This window comes from Acanthopagrus latus, chromosome 19 (assembly GCF_904848185.1).
Source record: "Acanthopagrus latus isolate v.2019 chromosome 19, fAcaLat1.1, whole genome shotgun sequence".
Lineage (NCBI taxonomy): Eukaryota > Metazoa > Chordata > Actinopteri > Spariformes > Sparidae > Acanthopagrus > Acanthopagrus latus.
In genome coordinates, this window is record NC_051057.1 from 8,656,062 (window position 1) to 8,676,502 (window position 20,441).

At 43.4% G+C, this 20,441-nt stretch overlaps 1 protein-coding gene and 1 long non-coding RNA gene across 2 annotated transcripts in view; one reads left to right on the forward strand and one right to left on the reverse strand.

Annotated features, from left to right (window-relative positions):
- Positions 1-1,703: 1,703 nt before the first annotated feature.
- On the forward strand, positions 1,704-2,783 carry LOC119008282. Its single transcript, XR_005071383.1, has 2 exons — positions 1,704-1,817; positions 2,609-2,783. It is a non-coding gene; the product is annotated as an uncharacterized LOC119008282 (long non-coding RNA).
- Positions 2,784-8,229: 5,446 nt separating this feature from the next.
- LOC119008483 (guanine nucleotide exchange factor VAV3) overlaps positions 8,230-20,441 on the reverse strand; it is a 99,930-nt gene continuing 87,718 nt past the window's right edge. Inside the window, exons 26-27 of the mRNA XM_037078829.1 lie at positions 15,176-15,327; positions 8,230-12,881 (exon numbers count right to left, since the gene is read on the reverse strand). Of these exons, the coding sequence (XP_036934724.1) occupies positions 12,837-12,881; positions 15,176-15,327 (197 nt within the window). The 3' untranslated portion in view covers positions 8,230-12,836. The remainder of the gene's footprint in view (positions 12,882-15,175; positions 15,328-20,441) is intronic.

A 20,441-nucleotide genomic window follows, 5' to 3' on the forward strand; every position in this document is an offset into this window, starting at 1 on the left:
ATATTGGTCCCAACTATTTTTTTTTTTTTCGCGCTCCTTGATTTCTTTGATTGGTCGACCTGTATGTCACACACGTGCACACAAACAGACTTTCTATTCCTACGTACTGTCCGAAGAGTTCCAGGTAAATAATGGATGTGAGGCTTCCCAGTCGTGCGTAAAATAAACCCACTTTCAACAACAGCTCAGCATTTAAGCGTGATGCATGGTGGAATGTCAAGCTCACACATAAGCATACACCGTCTTTATCACGCTGGAAAATCCTTCCGGTCCCACTCCAGTAAGACAACTAATGGCCAGCGAATGCAGCTGGAAGAGAGGAGCAAATGAAATGTAACCGAGACGCCACACAAAGCGTTGGTCTCCCTCACCTCTGGCCCCACGTAAGAAACCGCTGGAGAGGCAGAAATTCTGGAATCTCCTAGCTTTTGGAATCGGCTGTGATGAAGCGTCTTGAGCACAAAGTCAAAATAAAGGGTTTAGAAAATCCACTAGAGTAAAAAAGAAAAGAAAAGAAAAAAAAACGAAGTGCAGCCGAAGAAGTTAATATATCTCATTTAAGCTTAATGTTCCCAATATTTATCTTTAAACTTCCCGTCAGGCTGCCTGAAAGTTAGATAACACATTTCCACATTGTTAAACAACATCGCATTATACTCTGTATCTGTGTGTCCCAAAGGTGCCTTCAAGCAATATCAAATTAATACTGAGGAAAATATTCAGATGGAGCGTGCAGTGTTTTTAAAGCTACATCATCACATGAAAAGGGAATTTATTGGTGTCTTATAAATGCTTTTTTTTTCCAATAATGCAGCATGACAGATGTTGTACTTAAGGAATCTGTGGTACGTGGAGTATTATTTCAAAAAGGGTTCTCAGTATTTCAATTTCTATGACATGTATACAACACAAGTCTGTCATGGTGGGCGAGCTTCAATTGCACAACAAAAGCTGCCGAGGTCAAACGAGGACCTAGTGAACAGAAAATTGAAATGCAGTCATTAACAAAAACATGGACCAGCGCGATGCACCTGAAAATCTCTCACCCTTCTAGTGCAGTGAGAGCAGGAAAAGTTGGGAGGTGGTAATACAATAGATTTTCCCCCTGGAGACAGGATTTTACATCCAGTGTGTGTCCAGAGTCAAGACTGAGTTGAATTTAAGTAACTTGAGTGAGTTAACGTGCATAAATACCGTAAAGGGAGTTATGTGAGCGACTAAACCGAATGTGGTCATAGTTTTGGTGCCTAAACCAAAGAGGTACCAATTCGAAACATTTGAATTCAAATCATAAACACAAAAATGATAAAATAACAAGATAAAGGCATTTTTGAGCTGCCGTATAGTAAAATCCATTCATATCACTGCAGGAAACTCTTGCCTTTTATTTTCCATTACTGTTTGGCTCTGATGATGGTCCGATGAACAATCGACTCTATGTACTCAACACATCTTAAACTATTATTGTGCTGCCGCAGATGTTACCTGTTTAACCTGCTCTGGTTCGGCTGTTCCACTTTTTGTACTAGTTGCCTCGTTACGCAGCATATGGGAGTGCAACCTGCAGCCTGTCCTCATCTGAAAAACGACCATATAGGTCGCAAACGCAACCAGCTTATCATGACCCATATTGTGTTTATTGATACATGGCAGCCTCTAGTGGCTGTAGCCATAACAACAGCTGCAAAGAGAAAGCGAGGAGAGGAGCGAGAACCCCATGTGGGGCGGAGGCTGGGGACGGACAGACGGTCAAACAGACAGAGGGCTTTCATTCGCAGGGCCGCTGTGGGTGTCCAGTGTGAAACCAGAAATCAATGGTAAGTACTTTTAATTTACTAACATAGTCGAGTAACGCAGGTACTTGTATTTAACATAGGTATGTTGGTGATTTTAACCCAGACCACAATGTTTGCCTAAACCTAACCAAGTAGTTTTCGATGAAGGTCTGGTACGTGTCGCCGTAAGAGTACATGCGGCCATCTTGTTTTGGGAGCTGTGATATACAGTATGCCGTATACCCGGGAGACACTGACAATCAATCATGTAGTCGTTTAGGTGTGAAGATGTGTTTTACAAATGGCACAGAATGCGTGACCACGATGGCTCTTCCCTTCTGGATGTGTGCACACCGTTTTGAATTTGACTGCGACACTGACAGTGCTAACTGCTGCTGTGCGTCGAGAGGCATCATCATTATCAGCATCATTATGCACAAGCATGTACACTACTAATGATGTACATTTGAGCAGACTTATTGTTTCTCATTTGTGTGATGGAAATTGTTTAGTGATAATTAACTGTCATGTAACCATGGTGATATTTGGTGTGACTGCATCTTCCACAGAGATTTGTTTCAGCTACAGCATGACTAGGTCACAGGTGTGACACACACACACACACACACACACACACACACACACACACACACACACACTCTGTTTTCTCTGCTTTTTGTCTCAATTCATGCACCGAGAAAAAAAATAGTGTGGCGCACACAGGGTGTCATCACACCCAAGTATTTATTTACAGACTGAACACAGACACACACTGAAATATATCTGCTGCGAGCACCAGCTATACATGTGACTGCCGTTCTGGTTTGAAGCAGGCTCGCCTTCCGCTGCTGGTACCTGCTGACCTTGGGGGAAAGGACGACGCCATGAGGCGTTCCGTCAGTACGTAGCCTCTCCAGGAGACGGGACAGAACGAGTCCAAAACTGCGAGTACAAGGCGGCTAAATAAAACCTCGGAGTCAGCCTTTCAGGAGATTTAAGGCAAACGTTTTCAAGTGTTTTATGATGCTGGTTATTATTGAAGGCAGTGTTTGTGCCACCATCTGTTATGTGTGTGTGTGTGTGTGTGTGTGTGTGTGTCTCGGGGCACACATTCTGTACAGCTGGCGCGTGTTTGTTGTATGTGTTAGTCGGGAAAAAAATAGTCTGCGACGGAGAACTACAGCTCTGAAAAAGTGCACCAGAGAGTGTGCCTTTATTCCATGCGGGCTCCGGTTTAATAAATGCAATCACCCCACACACACACTCTCGGCTTCTGAGAAATGCCAAGCCATGACAACATGCACACATTGATATAGAGAATACCTCCCCTTGAATCAGTGCTGAATACATAACTATGTATGAGAAGAATGTAGCCGCAACCTGTATAGGAAGATGCCCGTACCAGCCGATACAGGAGTGTGTGTCTCCGACTGGGCAATTGTGTGTGTGTGTGTGTGTGTGTGTGTGTGTGTGTGTGTTTTATGGTGATGAGCTGTCTGAGTGTGTTCTGTAGACAGCACCTCAGTGTTTATGCAGTGCTGATAGTCTCCAGGAAAATAGGGGGGAAAGAGTGCTGCTTGATATTTACACACAGCAGCGTCTGGCAATGATGATGGCTCCCTCATGGCCCCAAAAGACAGCAATAAACCCGGAGAAAGCACGAGCGAGGAATAGACTGGCATATAGCGCAGTCGAAGAAGTCAAAACATGGCAGGTTGCATGAGATACTGGGATTTGGAAAAGGGGGGGTGGGAGGAGAAGTAGACAGATGACTGCAGTGCTAAAATGAAACAAGGGAGAACAGTGGACCTGAGGAGGTCATATTGTTACAAGTACAGTTTGAACATATATGTACTGTATACTCCAGGTACCATGCTGTACGTGCCATTAGATCAAATTCACTACCTGCCAGGCGTCCTTGTGATTTTTATGGATTTTAGAAGAAAATCAGCTCTCAAACACTCAATCACCAGCAGCTTTTTTAAAATTTGTTGTGTGTCACTCAAATCAAATCAAATCAGTTTTATTTATATAGGCCAAAATCGCGACATCCTCTGTCCTTAGACCCTCGACTCAAGTGAGGAATGTGACGTTGCAGTTGAAAACAAAAGCTGAAGCCAAAGGGGAAAAAGCTGATCTCATATCACATTTCAGTACCGTTAGAAATGTTCCGATATCGTGTAAATGGTGACCTGGAAGTTTTGAAGAAATATAAAAATGAATCTTTAGCACTTTTTTAAAATTATTATTTGCAATATTGTTATGGACAGATCAGAGATTCTGCAAGGCCCTGATGTGAACTCAAGGTCCAAGTCACAGGTCATCAGAGGCTATTGGGTGCACCTGTGCTGTTCTCCCTCAGCTGGCTGCAGTCAGTCAGCTGGGAGGCTATATAAGGGGGCTGCAGTCCCCCTGCTCAGACGGTGCTGTGTTTTCAGAGAGTCAACACCATCGGTTGACTCACTGTGTGTTCTGTTTGGGGGAAGATCTGGGTTGAGTGTGTTTGACATTTCTTTCTTTTGGCGAGTTTTTATACATTTAGTTTCACCTATGATCAGTGACTCCCACTTCACCTTTGGGTTTTGGGTCCAGTGCTTTTTGTTCATCAATTAGTCAAGATTTATAAACATCAGCTGCAAGTTTATAATGGCCTACACTATTAACTAACTATAAATTCACCGTTTCTTATGGATGGTTGTCCTGAGGCGTTTCTGATATAACAAATAAAGCGACAGGAAATATGTGCCTTTTGTCTAATTAAAGATGGCCGAGGCTCTACGCCCTGTGCAGTGTCAAGTTTACTTTTCAATCTGCGCTGTTGTTCTGAGGCATTCTGTGAGCTTAGACAACAGAAGCCGCTCCACCAGCAGAGTTGAGGCATGTCTCTTGACATGTAGGGCCACACTGAAGGGAGTCTGTGGTTTGGGAACAAGCTCACGATTACTATCAGCCGCCCCTGCTCCTGTATTATCAGTGACAAGAGCTTCTCTTTCCATCAGTCTCAACAACACAGAGCTCTTTGCTCGTTTTCAAAATCCATTTCATATCAGCGAGGACTGCAGCAGTCCAGAAAGTTGGGCTAACAATCTCCCAGCGCTGCGAGGAAAGGCTGATGTCACCCTCTCACCAGCCATCTGTCACGCTGGTGGTCCAGCCTCAGCTGGAAGTGGACTGGCGGGTGGATCCAGATCCGGGCCAAGGCGAAGCCCACCTGGTGGGCGTTTAGTACGCCGTCTCTCTCCGCCCCTGCAGCGCCAGCAACAGCCCACACCGCACATCCTTTTGGTGTCTGAGCCTCAGTCTAGCTTCGGCGACGGCAGGTAACCGGGCACCAGATGGCCGAGGAGACCACCACCCACACACACACACACACACACACAGGCACAATGCATGCAACCATTTTTTTTGTTTTGTTTTTTGTTTTTTTCACAGAGAAGCTAAGCACTAAGCATCAGCATATGGTCTGTCTCTTGCACACACTTCTACAACAGCTCCCTGCATGTTTCCTCACACCCACAGCACTGCTAGCATTCACCTTTTCTAACCAGCTATATTTAGAAGTTCGGCTAACTTGGTTTGTTATTCCCAGCATGACATCAGCAACGAGGCCCACCGTTATCCCCATAATCATTCACACCTGTTATCCAATAAGCTAGTGAGAAACAGCACCCCACTGGCTGCGGGTTATTTAAGTCCTGTGGAGGGAACGGCAACAAAACACTGCAGTAACACCGCGGCAGCCGTTTAATGAGCACTACTACACTTTAAGGACCGAGTCCTAATTTCAGTCAGGAAGTCACTTCTGGGCAGACTGAGCTCACAGAGACGAGGCTGGCCGCGATCACGGCTCAAGTGCGTTCGTTCGCCTTTGATTTACGGCGCCGCGCTTCTGCAGCCACTGAGCTCGCTGAACACATTAACGTTGATAATTCATGAATTGGAGATTGTGACTTCTGCTTTCATGTTTTGGGGCGGTCTCTCAAGTCACACCGGGGTCACTAATTAAGGAGCTCATTTGAACACTTCACTGTCGAAATGTCAACCAAAAACTACTTACTGAGTGATTCATTACACTTTACACTTCCATAGTTCTTTGAGATGTTTTGTCCACTGATGGAATTGTCACTGAGAAAACTATGTACTATAAACTATGTATGAAAACATTCTAAATAAAATAGATTAGTGCACTAATTACATGAGTGAATGATGCTGTTGCTGTGAGGTTTGTAGTATTTAGATCCTTTACTAAAGTTAAAGTAGCACCCAAGGTCATGCATGCAATTGGTCCATTTTAGAGTTATATTATACATATTATTAGATTATTATATGTATTTCGATGTGTTTTTGATTCATCAGATGTAGCTATTCTTAACAACAATCTCTACCTATGCCTTGCTTTTATCAACAAATCACGTTTTTCCCTTGGTCTGCATGCCGAAGTGTCCTTGGGCAAGATACTGAACCCCGTACTGCTCCGGGTGTGCTGTCATGGCAGCCACCACCATCAGCATATGAACGTATGTATGAATGTATGAATTACTGTAAGTCGCATGGGACAAAATCGATAAAATAAAAGATAAAAGTAAAACAGGTAACCGTAAGATGTAAACCAAACATCTGTTTTGCCTGTTTCTTTGGTTGAGTTTCGCACTCGAGCGTTGCCAGAGGAGAGTTTCTCTGCGCTCACCTTCAGCCTCACTTTTAAGACATGAACCTCAGCAGGAGCAGGGTTTACTGAACGCAATTAGCTTGCTAATTAATCCTGGTTTAAAAAATGCAACTTCCAACAAGTGTGCTGTGAAAACTTCGGCAGCCTCCAGTGTGCACGCACACACACTCAGTTCAATTTTTCAGTGAAGTTGGAGGCATCCTGTACGTTGCGGTTAAATATTCATAGATTCTGGGTTTTTGGAATGAGAGAGGAGGAGAAGCTGTAATTATAAATAAAAGAGTTTTTTAACCAGTTAATTTAACTTTTCTGTCTTAAAAACACATCAGATACAGAATTATATATGTAGATCTTGAGGGGCTTTTGAATCTGTAAAGTACTATTCGTTGTTTCATACATTAAGTGGAGGAAAAACTACAGTATTTTCTTTCAAGTATTTCACATTTAAGTAGACTACTTCAACACACGATATATCCACATAGACGAGGAGGATGTCAGACTAATATACACCTTTCTTGGTATTATAAAAGAGGTAAGCTGATTCAAACATTCAGCCTTGAGGCGGCAGCAGCACAGGAGGTAGAGCGGGTCGTCCAGTAATCGGAAGGTCGCAGGATTGCACGCGGAAGTATCCTTGAGCGAGATACTGAACCCCAAATTGCTCCCAATGAGCAGGTCAGCACCTTGCATGTCAGCCTTGTGTCAATGCCTGAGTGTTGTAAAGCGCTTTGAGCAGTCTGTAGACTGGAAAAGTGCTTTAGAAATTCTAGGCCATTTACCATTTACCTTAAGTGCTCCGGACGGATGAGCTGACGCGCTCCGGACTGAAAGAAGCTGGTGTCGTCAAACCATGTGCCCCATGTGTCCAACCTGTACCGAAAGAAGGGCTTTCCCTTTGGGGCAAGGTTTTCAAATTGTTAGCGTTTTAATCTTTTGCCATTTTCTTTGTTCGTGTCAGATGTAACTGGTGATTATGTGCATGCAGTTTTTCTGTCCCGGTGATCATCGAAGTGAAGTTATCGCTCTCTCCACATTCGTTTAGATAGAGAGCTGGTATTGTCAGCCTAAAATAACTCCCATGGAGCATTTCAACACAACTGCTGAGTGACTTGCCTTAACCTCTGAAAACTATCATTGCAATGTATCATTATTTAGGTAAAATGCAGACATAACTGTAGAATTTGTTTCTATATTGTACGTGTCACATTGACATTTCCTAAAAACGTGTAATTTGATGTTCACATTATGCACATGTTAACTGACCAACATGTCGGGAGCTGGGTTTTTGTGCAGGGACTGTGACGTCTCAACAGCTGGATTTGTGGTGACAAAAAAATTGAGTAATTTTAATGAAACCTAGGAACATCTGCAGCAGTGTTTGTGGCGACCAAAATACTATGATTCGAGGATCAACCAAGTGGTTTTTGTGCTTACACAGTGCGTAACATGAGACCAGTAGGGGCGGCAGGTGGCGTCTGGACCCCCCTGCTGCCCTGTATGATTTCTGCCGATGAGTATGTAAGACTTAGGGGGATCGATCAGCAGAAACTAATGTTGTAGCCTTAATTATGAATAATCATTAGGGCCTTTTCGCATTCACATATGTAACCACACAGCTAGAAGCCATTCGCTTCCCACACTGGACCGTTCAAAGGAACGTTAGTCGTATTCTACCTAATCTTGTCTTATTTTCCCATTAAATATTCATCGAACATTGTTGCACATTTAGCCAAACAATGCTTGTAACAAATGCTGAAATCCAGTTAACACAAAACCCCACCTTAGAAGAAGCAATGTATATCTTTATTATGTGCTATGTACATATTTTACAGTATGATACAGCAACAATACACCGGTAATGCTACACAGTCAAGATTGCACAGTTATAGAGTTAGGCCACAGCGGTCGGGTACCGTGGTTATGAGACATAACATTGAGTGTACAGTAGGTACAGCGTACATCTTTGGCTTCATGGGGATAACAGAGCACGGACACAGTGAATGAAATAAAGGTTCAGTCAGGAGTGTGAAAATCACACAGAGTTAGTTGGATGATTTGTCAATGATGTCATGGATCAGGGATGGATTTTGCAGCCCAGAAAGAAAGCAGGTATTGGATGTTTTCTTTAGGTGTGAGTGACTGGCATGTTTCTGTTCAGCCCGCTACAGAGCTGCGCTCATGTTTCGCTTGAAGAAATTGTATCCTGTGACCCCTGCTGGGCTAAGACTCGCCCGGCCCTGAATCCTGTCAAAATGCATTTTCGCACGTACAGGGGGTGTGTGTGTGTGTGTGTGTGTGTGTGTGTGTGTGTGTGTGTGTGTTTGCGTGTGTGAGCGTGTGCGTGCCTGAGCATAGAGATGTAATCTGTGCACACACTGCACATGAGCAGACGACGGTGGTGAGAGTGGTGAGAGCCAAGTCTAAATCATTCTCTAATTATGGCATCATTCTCACAGTCTATTAATTTGTGGTAAAATTAAACTGGTCCTCATTCTGGCGGAGTTGTTTACCGAGAACCGGACCGCATCCCTCCCTCCTCTCCCGATAATCCTGAATCTTCTGCTCGCCAACGTACAGCAGTTACAGCCTACAGAGTGACGGGGGTGAGGGACAGAATACAGAGAGAAGCCGAGAGGACAGAGATTGGATGAAAGATAGATGGGGAAAGAGAGAGCGCGAGAGAGAGAAGTGACAAGGTAAGGCAGAGCGGGAGAGAGGGCAGCCGACAGAGAGATGGATGCAGCGGGGGTCGCCGAGGTGAGGAGATGGTGTAATGATTAGATCACAGATACCCTTGAGCCTTCCTCCCATGCACAGAGAATCTGGGAGCGCGCTCGCGAGGGGAGGAAGGCCTGCAGTTGTAAATGGCCCCGCTGTCGGAGTTCATCTGGGCGGAGGAGGAGGTGCGGGAGTGGATTACTGGAGTCTGCGATTACAGAATGCCTACTCCTGCCTTCCCCACTTCTCCTGAGACGGGAGGAGAAGCTTGCGCTGGATCACATTTGTGCCACTGTCGGTCCGCAAGATTTCCTAAAGATGTTATGAAAGGTAATGTTTGGCTGTTGAGAGACTGCGGACATTTCAGGAAGGAGGAGGGGAGGGGAAATATCCTTCTCTGAGTTCCTGCTGGGCATGCTATAAAGTTCCTCGGATGTCAGGAGAAAGAAAGCCAGAAACTTTACAGATACTCTCCCTGCCTCTTCAGAAAAACGAAATCTTGTGTATTTTCATAATGTGGTTTGGTTTTGAATGTGTCCTCTCTCCCCCTCACTCACAGCAACACATCTGACGCTAATGGATTCCTTAAACACTGTTCACCTCCTTATCAGATGATGTCATCTCCAAACTTGAGCGAGTTGAAGGTGACTGCTCGGAGAGGAAGAGATGCGTTTAGGATGCTTCCATCTAGTGGTCGCTGGTGATAAAAAAGTTGGGAAAGGGGACACGTCATGCAAAATTACATTAATGTGAAGAAGAATTTCTTGAATCCAGTGTTTAAACAAAAAGCAGTCGTCGTGCGGGGCATAATGGCGCCGAGTGGCAGGGCTGGCAGGGGGCTGTTAGTGGTTTTCAAACATAATGGCTCCATTTAGTGCATACAAAAGCATATTATTACAATAAATTACTACTCAGGCTCACAAAATAGATTTCTGACACAATACCCAATGGCATGGACACAATGAAGATGTTGACAGGGGAGGATGAACGCCCTGAGGGATGTTACCAGAGGCAGGATGCAGCACTTGGCCACACGATGGCTTTATTGATCTTAAATTAGGATCAGCTCTGAAAGTTCAGACTTTATTCAATGTCAGATTCAGTATTCCACCATGTTTTTCTTTAAAGGGTAACTCCACCAAGTTTGCACTTTGAAGTATGTTCTACTGAAGTATAAAGCCCCACAATGTTGGACTGTGGGTAATGTACACACCCAAGTTTTGATAAAGGAAGAAGTGTGTGCGGAATAAGAAAGTCAAAATCTCTGGTTCTGATTTATCAGATCATCATTTATCCATCATGATGGACAGCTCTTTCAAAACCTGGCACCTACATTACCCACAATACAACTCAGCCACTGAGTGTCATCACTGGAGGCAACTGACCAGATTACGAACAGCTTTCTCTGGAGCCACAAAAGGCTTTATACTACTTTCTTCACAAATGCAACACTTCCCAAGACCTGTAACCACACTTGGATGTGTAAAATATGTGGAACTACCCTTTAAATTGTCAACCACAGGATGCTGCCTCTTCATAAACTGTCCCCCGTGTGTGTTTCGGTGACAGATCTGGTATTTTATGTACATTGCAGGTTACGTAAATAGTTTCCTTTAACAGAAAAGAGATGGATGGTTTTTAAAATGTCATGCGTGGGTGTGTGTAAGTGTGCGAAAGTCTGTATTTAAGGAGAGAGGAGGAAGAAAGAAAAATGAAGAAATTAAAGGGCAAGTTCAAAGTAACATTCATCATAGAAATCCTTGTTTGAAATTACAACAGTTGTGTGATTGGGTCAGAGGTTCTACCCCTTGTGTGAACAGACCAAACATTAAATTAAATTAAAACAATGTCAATATGTACATATGTTCAACAAAGAAGCACGGTTTGTAGTTTGTTTTACTCGATGTATAAAAGCAGAGAATCAAACTCCTGGCTGAGATTAAAGCATCGCTGCACAAAGCCAACTGCCGGGGAGTATTTGGCCTCACCTGCAGACACAGGTTGATCACTTTTGGATCTGTGTACACCGCCGTCTTCCTCTTGTCTGTGTCTACATTACGAATGTGTTGCACCTCTCGCTGTGAAGGTATTTATTCCCTCAAATGTGGGAAAATCCTCTTTCACTGCGGATTAAGGAGACGGTGTGCATAATGTACACAGGGGGTGAGGGAGGGACACAGAAAAAGGAAGAGGGGGTGATAGGAGGACATTTAGTGGGAGGACATAGGCGGGTGGAAAAATTCTTTTTCTGGAGGCTGATTTCAGTTTCTTTTGGATTGAAGTGTTAATGCATAAATAGCATTTTTTTTTTTTTTTTTTAAATACGATGCTTTTCTCGCCAAAACAAATCCCCTAAATGCAAAGTGTTTGGTGTTTCTGCACAAATTGTACCTCAAATATGACAGTTTGAGTCAAACACTGAGTCTCTACTGACAGTTCGGAGGAAGATGTTACATGATTTCGATGCATAATCTGGGTAAAACACACTATTCTGGGTGGATGACATGCTGAATAAAAAAAGAGAGTGAGATGGACAATTGGGGGGGTAAAAAAAAAAGTCGGGCTGCGTTCATGTTTTATCTCGTCTCTTTATATTAAAGGGGACAGGAGTTGCTTGGAGTGGCTTGTTCCCCCCACCCCGACAAGCTGCTAATGCCTCCAATAAGATAAACCCTCGGCCGAATGTGCTCCTGTCGACAGAGCTGCCACCGATAAGAGCGGAGGAATCGCTAACGGCCAAGACAACTAGAAAACATGAGAGGCTGGGCTCGAGATAAAGAATGTAGGAGGCGGCAGGAAAATAGGAACAACAGCGATCAATTGCTGGCACTGTGCAGCGATGCTATCCGACGCCATCCCTCTCTTAAATCTTCTGTAAGAGTGTGTGTGTGTGTGATCATAATCTGAAGGGGAGGAGAGGTGGGTGGTTCGTGTGAGTATGAGTGTTTTCGTGTGTGTGTGTGTGTGTGTGTGTGTGTGTGTGTGTGTGAGAGTGAATCTGGGTCATCAAGTCATCAATAACCACCTGCATTAGTAGAAGAAACACACAGGCAAGGTCAAGACAGAGCGAAATCCCGCCAGAGTGAAAAGGGGATGAAAGGAAAGGGAAAAAAAACATTACAGTGTGGGTCGTTTCCAGCTCATGACTCTTTTTCCCACAGGGGTTGGGGGGGAGGTTGGATGTTCGGATGGATGCTTGGATGGATGAGCGCATGAATGGAAGAGTGGCATTTTAGTATCTGCTTTTGACAGACTGGTGATGGCCGACTTGGCAAGCAGAAACAGGTGGGAGTTGGGGGGCCGCGGCTGGCCTGGGCAGAGAGAGGGAAAGGAGCGAAGGGTGAATTATGGATGGACCGACAGAGTTCGGGAGGAGGGGGGTGTCTGGCAAGAGCTCGTGCCCCGCTGACAGGCAAGCTGCTAGTTGGTGGAGTCACTTAGCCACACAGAGTCAACCAGAAGTGATGGGGCCCATCTTTGCATCTGCAATGTACTGTAGCCCCTCGTCCCTCCCGAAAGGCCTCTGGGATGGTTGTAGGCGACGGGGCTCCATCGAGGAGGGTGAAGCCGTCTGCAAAAAGCTCACTGTCTTTGTTACTGCTGTGTGCTCGGTTTGCTTACTCCACTGCAGCCTTTCTTACTTTTTCCTCACTCTTCTTCCCGTGCGTGACCTTTCACTCCTCACCGTCCTCCACGTACGTGGATGGAAACCAGCCGACCTGAGGGGGGGAGAGAGGGGAGGACGTTACCACACAGGAGTTGACTGACACAATTACACACACTTTATTTACAGTCATTTATAATGTATGAACTTTCCCTCCCCTTTTTTTTCCTCCACTTCATGATAGTCATTTGCCAGAATGTCTTTCAGCAAACCAGTGATGAGCTGTGTGTAGGGGAAAGCACTGGGTCATTTTCTAAGTAACAAATATGTGTATTTTACATGTGAGTCCTCTAGAAAATTAAAGAACAAGTTCATTCAAAAATGTAAAGTCAGTCATTAGCGACCCACCCCCATGCCAATGGAAAGTGTGGGTGATGTTTCGTAATCTGCAAAACATTTCAGGAGCTTCACAGCAGAACAGTGTTGCAGCATTCTCTCAAACAGCTCAAGTAGATGGGGATTTGTTCCTTAATGTAAAAAAAACCTCTTAATGAAAATATAAAATGGCTCCATACAGCTTGTCCAAGTCTCTGAAAGCCCTGAAATACCAAACTGATTTGAAAAGATGTCACTGAGCGGAAATTTTCTTTGTGGCTGCTAAGCTAGAAGAACTAACATGGACTGAAATGCTGCCGGGCTTGACTGCACATAGAAGGGTTTAAAGAACGTCTTTTCAAATCAATTTAGATTCCTGGCTGCTTCCGGAGACTTAAACCAGACAGCCTGCATGGAGACATTTCATGATATTTTCCAGCTGTTTTTTTTTTGCGTTTTAGTCCCCGTCTCCTTCAGCTGTTTTGGGGAATACTGTAGTGCTGTTTTGCCGTGCAGCTCAAAACTTTTATATTGACACAGGAGTGAGAAGATAATGACTGAATATTTATTTTTGCATGAACTCTTCCTTTAAGCCATTTTCCTTCAGGCTGAGGCCCGACATGATATTTGTTGCTGATGTTTTAAGTCGTTGACATAAAGTATGATATTAATGTTTACAACAAAATGTTCAGCATACAAAAAAGTCAATCAAATAAGTGAAATATTATTTGAAAAAAAAAAAAGATTCGAATGAAGAAAAACGGATAAATAAAACACTTTTTGTAACCTATTTATATCTCTCACACATCCCAAAGCATGGACACTGAGCTGAGAACAAATATTGGTGTTACATGGCCAATAACCTTAATAAGACAAAGTGTCATTAAATGATAGAAATCATTCCAGTTATTTGATTCTTTTTAATGGCAATTAAAATCAGTACTGTCAAAAGTAGATTCTAAGATTCTAATCCACAAAAAGTACAGTGAAGCATGATACAGCTTGACTGTAAAAATATTTTTTAAAAACATGCATTTAAAAGCTAAAACCAATATGAAGACAGTATCTTTTTCTTTTGACCACCATTCATAACAAACTAGACTATAAGAGCCTGATATTACACTGAAGTGATATTAAAAGGTTACTGTGATACGATCCTGCAGGGTTTTCGACAGTTGACAGTCTCAGCCAGCTGTTTCTCCAGCCAGCTGTACAGATTGTTGTTGCGGGTTGAAAGCTCTAAAGAGAGGCTAACAGCTCTCCACAGACTCTACGTACAGTGTTTAGTTTTCACCAGAGCGGCATCAACACACACATCAGGCTTAGAAAATAGAGAAGCGCTTCTTAATTCACCACAGCTGTTCACAAAACACACTCGCGGCACAGACACATTACTGAGGGGCTGCAGCGCAAACATGCGCAAACACACACAGGCTGAATTTGTCACTCAGTCTAACACTCTCCGGCATGCTAGGCTGCAGCGCATGGGCGTGGGAGTCAGTACATATATCTCCCTGCATTTAGACGCAGGGTTCTCTCAGCACTGCACGCCTGATTATATAGCACTCTTGCTGTTGGATTGGAACACCTCTGCATTTAAGATGTAAAAGAGCAACCAAGTCTTCCATGTGATGATATTGGGAAACTGAAATGTTGGAAAGTTGTACAAACTGAGGATAAACACAGCCGGACTCTGAATAGTCCTTTCCAGGTGCCTGTAGACAAAACTATCTGCCAAATCTTTTGTATCCAAAGAGGACATTTTTAGCGCTTACGACAACAGGACTAGCAATTTTAACATCCAGATTGGAGTCTGACTCAGAGTTTCTGAGTCAACGCACCAAATGAAAGCTCCAAAACGTTTTAAATATCAGCGAATGTAGGCACAAATTCAGTGCAAAGCGACATCCATCACAGGGAAATCATCTTTTCAGAGGACTCATATTGACTACTGTCCCAAGTCTGTCCAGTTACAACTGATGTTACTAATGCTGTTTCAGTGTGGTTGATCGGCGTCCCATGGCTGCCACTCACCCTGCCGTTGACCTCGCCCCTCCACCAGCCATTGGCTCCTGACTTCGTGTAGATCTTCACCACGTCACCCTCCTGCAGCGAGAGCTCACGGGTGTCACGTGAGCTGAAGTCGTACCGCGCGATCGCTAAACCGATCACTTTTGGAGTAAACACTAGAAAGGGAGAGAGAGCGAGAGAAATAAAGGTGGGTGTTTATATAGGACATCAAGTTACATCTGTAGCTCAAGAAGATGCATTTAAAAAAAATAAGTACAACACACATCTACACACACGTAAACTCACAGATGGAGATGGGTGATATTTTTTTCATTTGGACAGAAAAACTAGGGTCTCACCATTTCTCTCCTTGTGTCTCTCCTGTGTTTTTATACTAAAAAAGTGATAACATTTAGGAGGAAACTGTTTACAATCTATTATTATTATTATTATTATTATTATTGGTGTAGCAGTAGAATTTAGTAAATTGATGTAAAAAGAACTGTTCAACTGCCATTTGCATGCCACAAATTCTCAAATGAAAAAAGTTTACTGACTAAAGGAGCCTCTCGCACCACTTTAAACTAGACAAAACGTCGATGTTCACTATACAGGAGATTTACAAATCTAAATTTCAACAGGTTGCACCACAAAAACTTGTTCACTTGTTAGGCAAAACTACGAAGTTAGTTATAGCTAATCGTTACACCTAGCTATCAAACCAGGTGTTGCTGTACTTGCTAACTTGCTTGAAATTTAAAAGTAGGGAGTAAAAGATAACATGGAATGTGGTCTGACCTGACACGAGATGAGATGCCGTCTAATAATTAAATACAACTGGAATATTTTAGACTGCACAAAGGAACACAACAATGACCATGCATCAGCTTGGCTAGCATTGTCTCATTCTAAGCTAGCCTACATACTCTCAACACGTGTTTCTCAATGTACACGTACTGAATAAAAAGGAGACCACAGCTTCGATACAGAAAAATGGCATTTAAGTATAATATCTAGAGAGCCAGAGTCAAACTGGAACTGAGGAAGACGAGCTCATTCAAAATCACACTGATGTTTGCAACCGCATGCTAATTACAAAAAGTCCTGAAACAAACCTCGCTCAACCACTTGTCCTGAGACACGCCTCTTATCAAAAACCACCTTTTGTTTGTTAAATATTTTGTATTTTAGCAAACTTTTGATGGACTACATTTCCCATAAGGCTTAGCCGTTCACAGACAAGACCTCACAGCTCAACAGAAGGAACAAGTCGAGCCGAAAGGCAGTGGTTAGTTAGTCTCAAAACGTTGGTCCTGTGCTTCTAGTTTCTGGGAGCTGTAGTTGAACTTTGTTAAAATGAAGAAGGTTTAAGTTTTTCATATCAGCTGGTGTAGTGGATGAAAGAAATGGAATAAAAGATTGCAGAGAAATAGAAGCAAGCTTAATGGTGGTTAGCCCGCACGGAGCTAACCACCAGCTCCCTATTTTGTTGCCCTCCTACAGCTTTTTATTTTTCCACAGGTTAGTCTTTGCTACCGAAGACATTTTGAAAGTTTCAATGGTGTAACCTGATTTAGAAGTAACAGGTTTGACATTAAGCCAGTAGTACTAAAAGCTAAGGCATCGTTTTTACACTCACGATGGATTCATGATGGTGCAACCCAATTTATCTGGTCTAAAATGAAGGTTGAGGGGAGAAACTAAGGAAATAAACGAAAGGAACTAACACTTTTATTCTCAAAGTCCATGCACTTGCATGTAGTGCATCGCTTTAGTTGAGAGAGCCCAGCTGGAGTGTTCTGACAGGCGTGTGTGTGTGTGTGTGACTAGACATCCTGTCGAAGCAGACGGTAGCGTGAGAGACAGCTGTGGAGAAGGTTAGCTAGTTACCACCGCTCCATCCCACCCTGCTGACTCTCCTCCAGACGCTGACTGGTGGGTCGGACCTGGCTAAGCTGACAGGTGGAAATGGAATGTCAGACCTCTCCAACCTGGCCGTGGGGATAGAATATCTAATAAAGAGGAGCTCTGTGTCTTTGGACAACTCCACCTTTATTTTGACGGACGGACACACACAAGCAAACACACACCCAACGTGGCCGCGTACGTCCCACACACCTTCCTCAACCATGCACAAATACACACACACACACACAAACCCAAATACGGAAAAATGCATGCGTTACTAAAACAAACAGTCCCGGTTCTCCACACTGGATGACACGTATGTGCACACAACTATGGAAGAGGTGAAATGGTGCGGCGGGAGGCGAGATGGCAGATGTTACGGCACAGATTCCAGCGATGATGCGAATGCACTGAGCTACAGCCGGCATGCTAAGCAGCCGTCGACACGAAAAAGGAAAGAGAGCGTTAAGAGTGACAGACAGAGAGAAGCGATACCTGTACCTGACCAGAAGGGAGCAGAGGAAGGAGGTACAAAGCTGTAGCCGGCAGGAGATACAAAAGAGAGGCCGCAGAGCAATGGGGCTATGGCAGGGCAGGCCAGGCGGGGAGCGGAGGAGAGATGCGAGAGGGGAGGAGAGGGCAGGGATGGGGGGGTAGGATGGTAGAAGGAGAGAGAAGCAAAGGAGAAAAAATAAAACATGTTTTGAGCTTCTTTTTTTTTTCAGAGCTTTAGCAACAGTTGCAGTTCGATGAAAAATATAAATGAGGGCAGGCACAGCCACGCAGCCGCAGTTAGAAGCTCTTTCACCGATGGTTGATTTGTGTACACTGTTAGGCCTAATGTTGGCACTTTCACTAGAAATCCAAAGATTTTGACTCAAGCATGAGGCCTGTAACTCCTGGTCTGGACTGAAATTTCAATGCTTGCGTTCGACAAAAACGACATTTGTTCTCCGGTGTTGGAAAAGTGGTTTGAGCGACCGTCCTGATTGCATGACGACAAAAGTTATCGCATGACAACAAAGCAGGTTGGACTCTTTCATCGACAAAACAAAACAACACTGCTAAAATTTTTGTCGAGACGGGGCAAATTAGAATCAGGATGCGCCATCCCTTCGTAAGGATGTCTGCACATTTCTCGGGGACGACGTCTTCACTTGTTCGTTTAATTGGGAGGAACATGCAGTGTACTCACAATTACAGCATAGGGAATAGATTTCTATTTGCATATTTATAAAGACAATCATCCAGCTGTAACGCAGCCACAACCGCAGATACAAATCTCCTTCACAAATTTCCTCTGACAGACACGCTTGGCTCGATAACTCATCAGGCGACGATATGCTTTATTTCATATTCTATTTTTATGCTACTTTCCTGTGGTCTCCTAATCGTGTTTTTATGTTGTCTTTCTGAAGCTCACAATGTCCTCAGTGCAGAGAGACTAACAGAGTCTTTATCTCGCAAACAACTTGAAAAATAACCCACCAGAGGCCCACTGCATTTGTATTTCTATCTGTCTTCCAGCATTTCTACTGGCAGAGAGAGAAGCTAATGGCATTGATCTGATGCCAACAATGTCTTAGAGAGTTGGCAGTGTGAGTGAATTTCTTTGGGGAATAGAACCTTTTACCCTGAAAGTATTAGTACCTTAGTCTTTGTGGAAAAAATTCAATCCACTGGGCTATTTTAGAGTGTCAACACAGCGAGTATGGCACAAGTTCAGTCAGGAGAAAATGGTGGTGCCACAAAGGTTTTGCTCAGTAGCAGCACTACAGAAACAGACTTAAGTCTAAATTTGATAAAAGGAGCTGGCTGAATGGATGCCGATAAATGTTTTCTTTTTTTTTTTAACCCGAAAAAAGTTTGACTGGGGTAACAACAGCCCAGTCCTGATGTAGGAATCTGATCTGCACTGGCAAAGAGAGCAAGATACCCGTGTGTTCAATCGCTTATTAGTATAATGGGTGGATTATTATTAAAGAAGCTAGTGGGCACAGGCCCGGTGCCCCTGGACCACAGCTTTACAATGAAATGACTATTAACATCTTTTGTGGGCTGGTAAAACAAAGAACTGCAAAGGAACACAAAACAACCACAAAATAACCAATAGGAAACAAACAAACACAACTACAGTGAGATACAATAAACAACCACAAAGAAACTCAAAATAACCAATAGGAAACAACAAAAAAACACCACAAAGAGAAAAAAAAAAAAACTACAAAGAGAAAAAAAACACAACTGCAATGAGATGTGAAAAACAACCACAGAGACACAAAACAACTACAAAAAGAAACAAAACAACTACAAAAAGAAACAAAACAACTACAATGAGATGCATAAAACAACCAGAAACCTACAGCAACCACAAAGGAAGAAAAAACAATGAGAAAGAGATGCTAAACAACCACAAAGGCCAAAACAACCGCAAAAAAACTCCAAATAACTACAAAAAGAAACAAAACAACTACCAAGATACACAGTGCAACCACAAAGAGACACACCTGAAGTCTGCATGTTTTGTTACGATGGACTGGAAGGTTTTCTACATATCTGAGCCCACTTTTCAGGATCTTTCTGTTCATGTAAACTACGTGGAGTAACAACTATCAATCGATAATATTTATTAAAAGACTATTTAAAGTTGTTTGTTTGGCATTCACTTATTCACTGAATAAACCTTGAATGAATTTATCCTGTAGAGTTTATTATTGCCAAGAACCGTGGCTGGAGTAGTCACACATTTTTACAAATGTGGCGCACGTTTTTTTTCAAATGAGTAAAAATGTGTTACCTTGTTTCACACTGTGCCCCAGGACAGTCCCATTTAAACAGTTCTGAGCCCAACCCTGCACATTTTATGCCGCCTGGAACAGACGATCTAATCCGCACAATGGCAGACGAATGCCCAAAACTTTGTGAAAAATGTGCCACTCCCGAACAATACTCCTGGCAAGTTAACTGGCCGGGGTTATTGATATGCAGTAAGGAGAGCCGAGCTCCGGTGGTTTTTAAAATGAATACTAATCAGCGCACTGAGAGACAGCTCAGCAACCCCTAATGGTGTCTAGGTACAAGCAATATGAAGAGGGATCGCCCTCCACTTCAAACAGCCACCAATACACCAGCTGCATTTTACATGCTTCATTTTTGCTATATCTGATTTGTGGACCACACTGGAATACACAATGTGAGCCGGTTGACTAATAGAAGAGACGAACATCAAGAGCAAACACACACACACGCCTTGTATCATTACACGAGAGAGCGAGGATGAGCTAAAATCCAATCAAGAGCCAGGGCTCCCACGCACGCTGTCAGATGAGTGTGTTCCACGGACGCAAATTAATTTATATTTTGGGTTAACAGCCCCATTGTT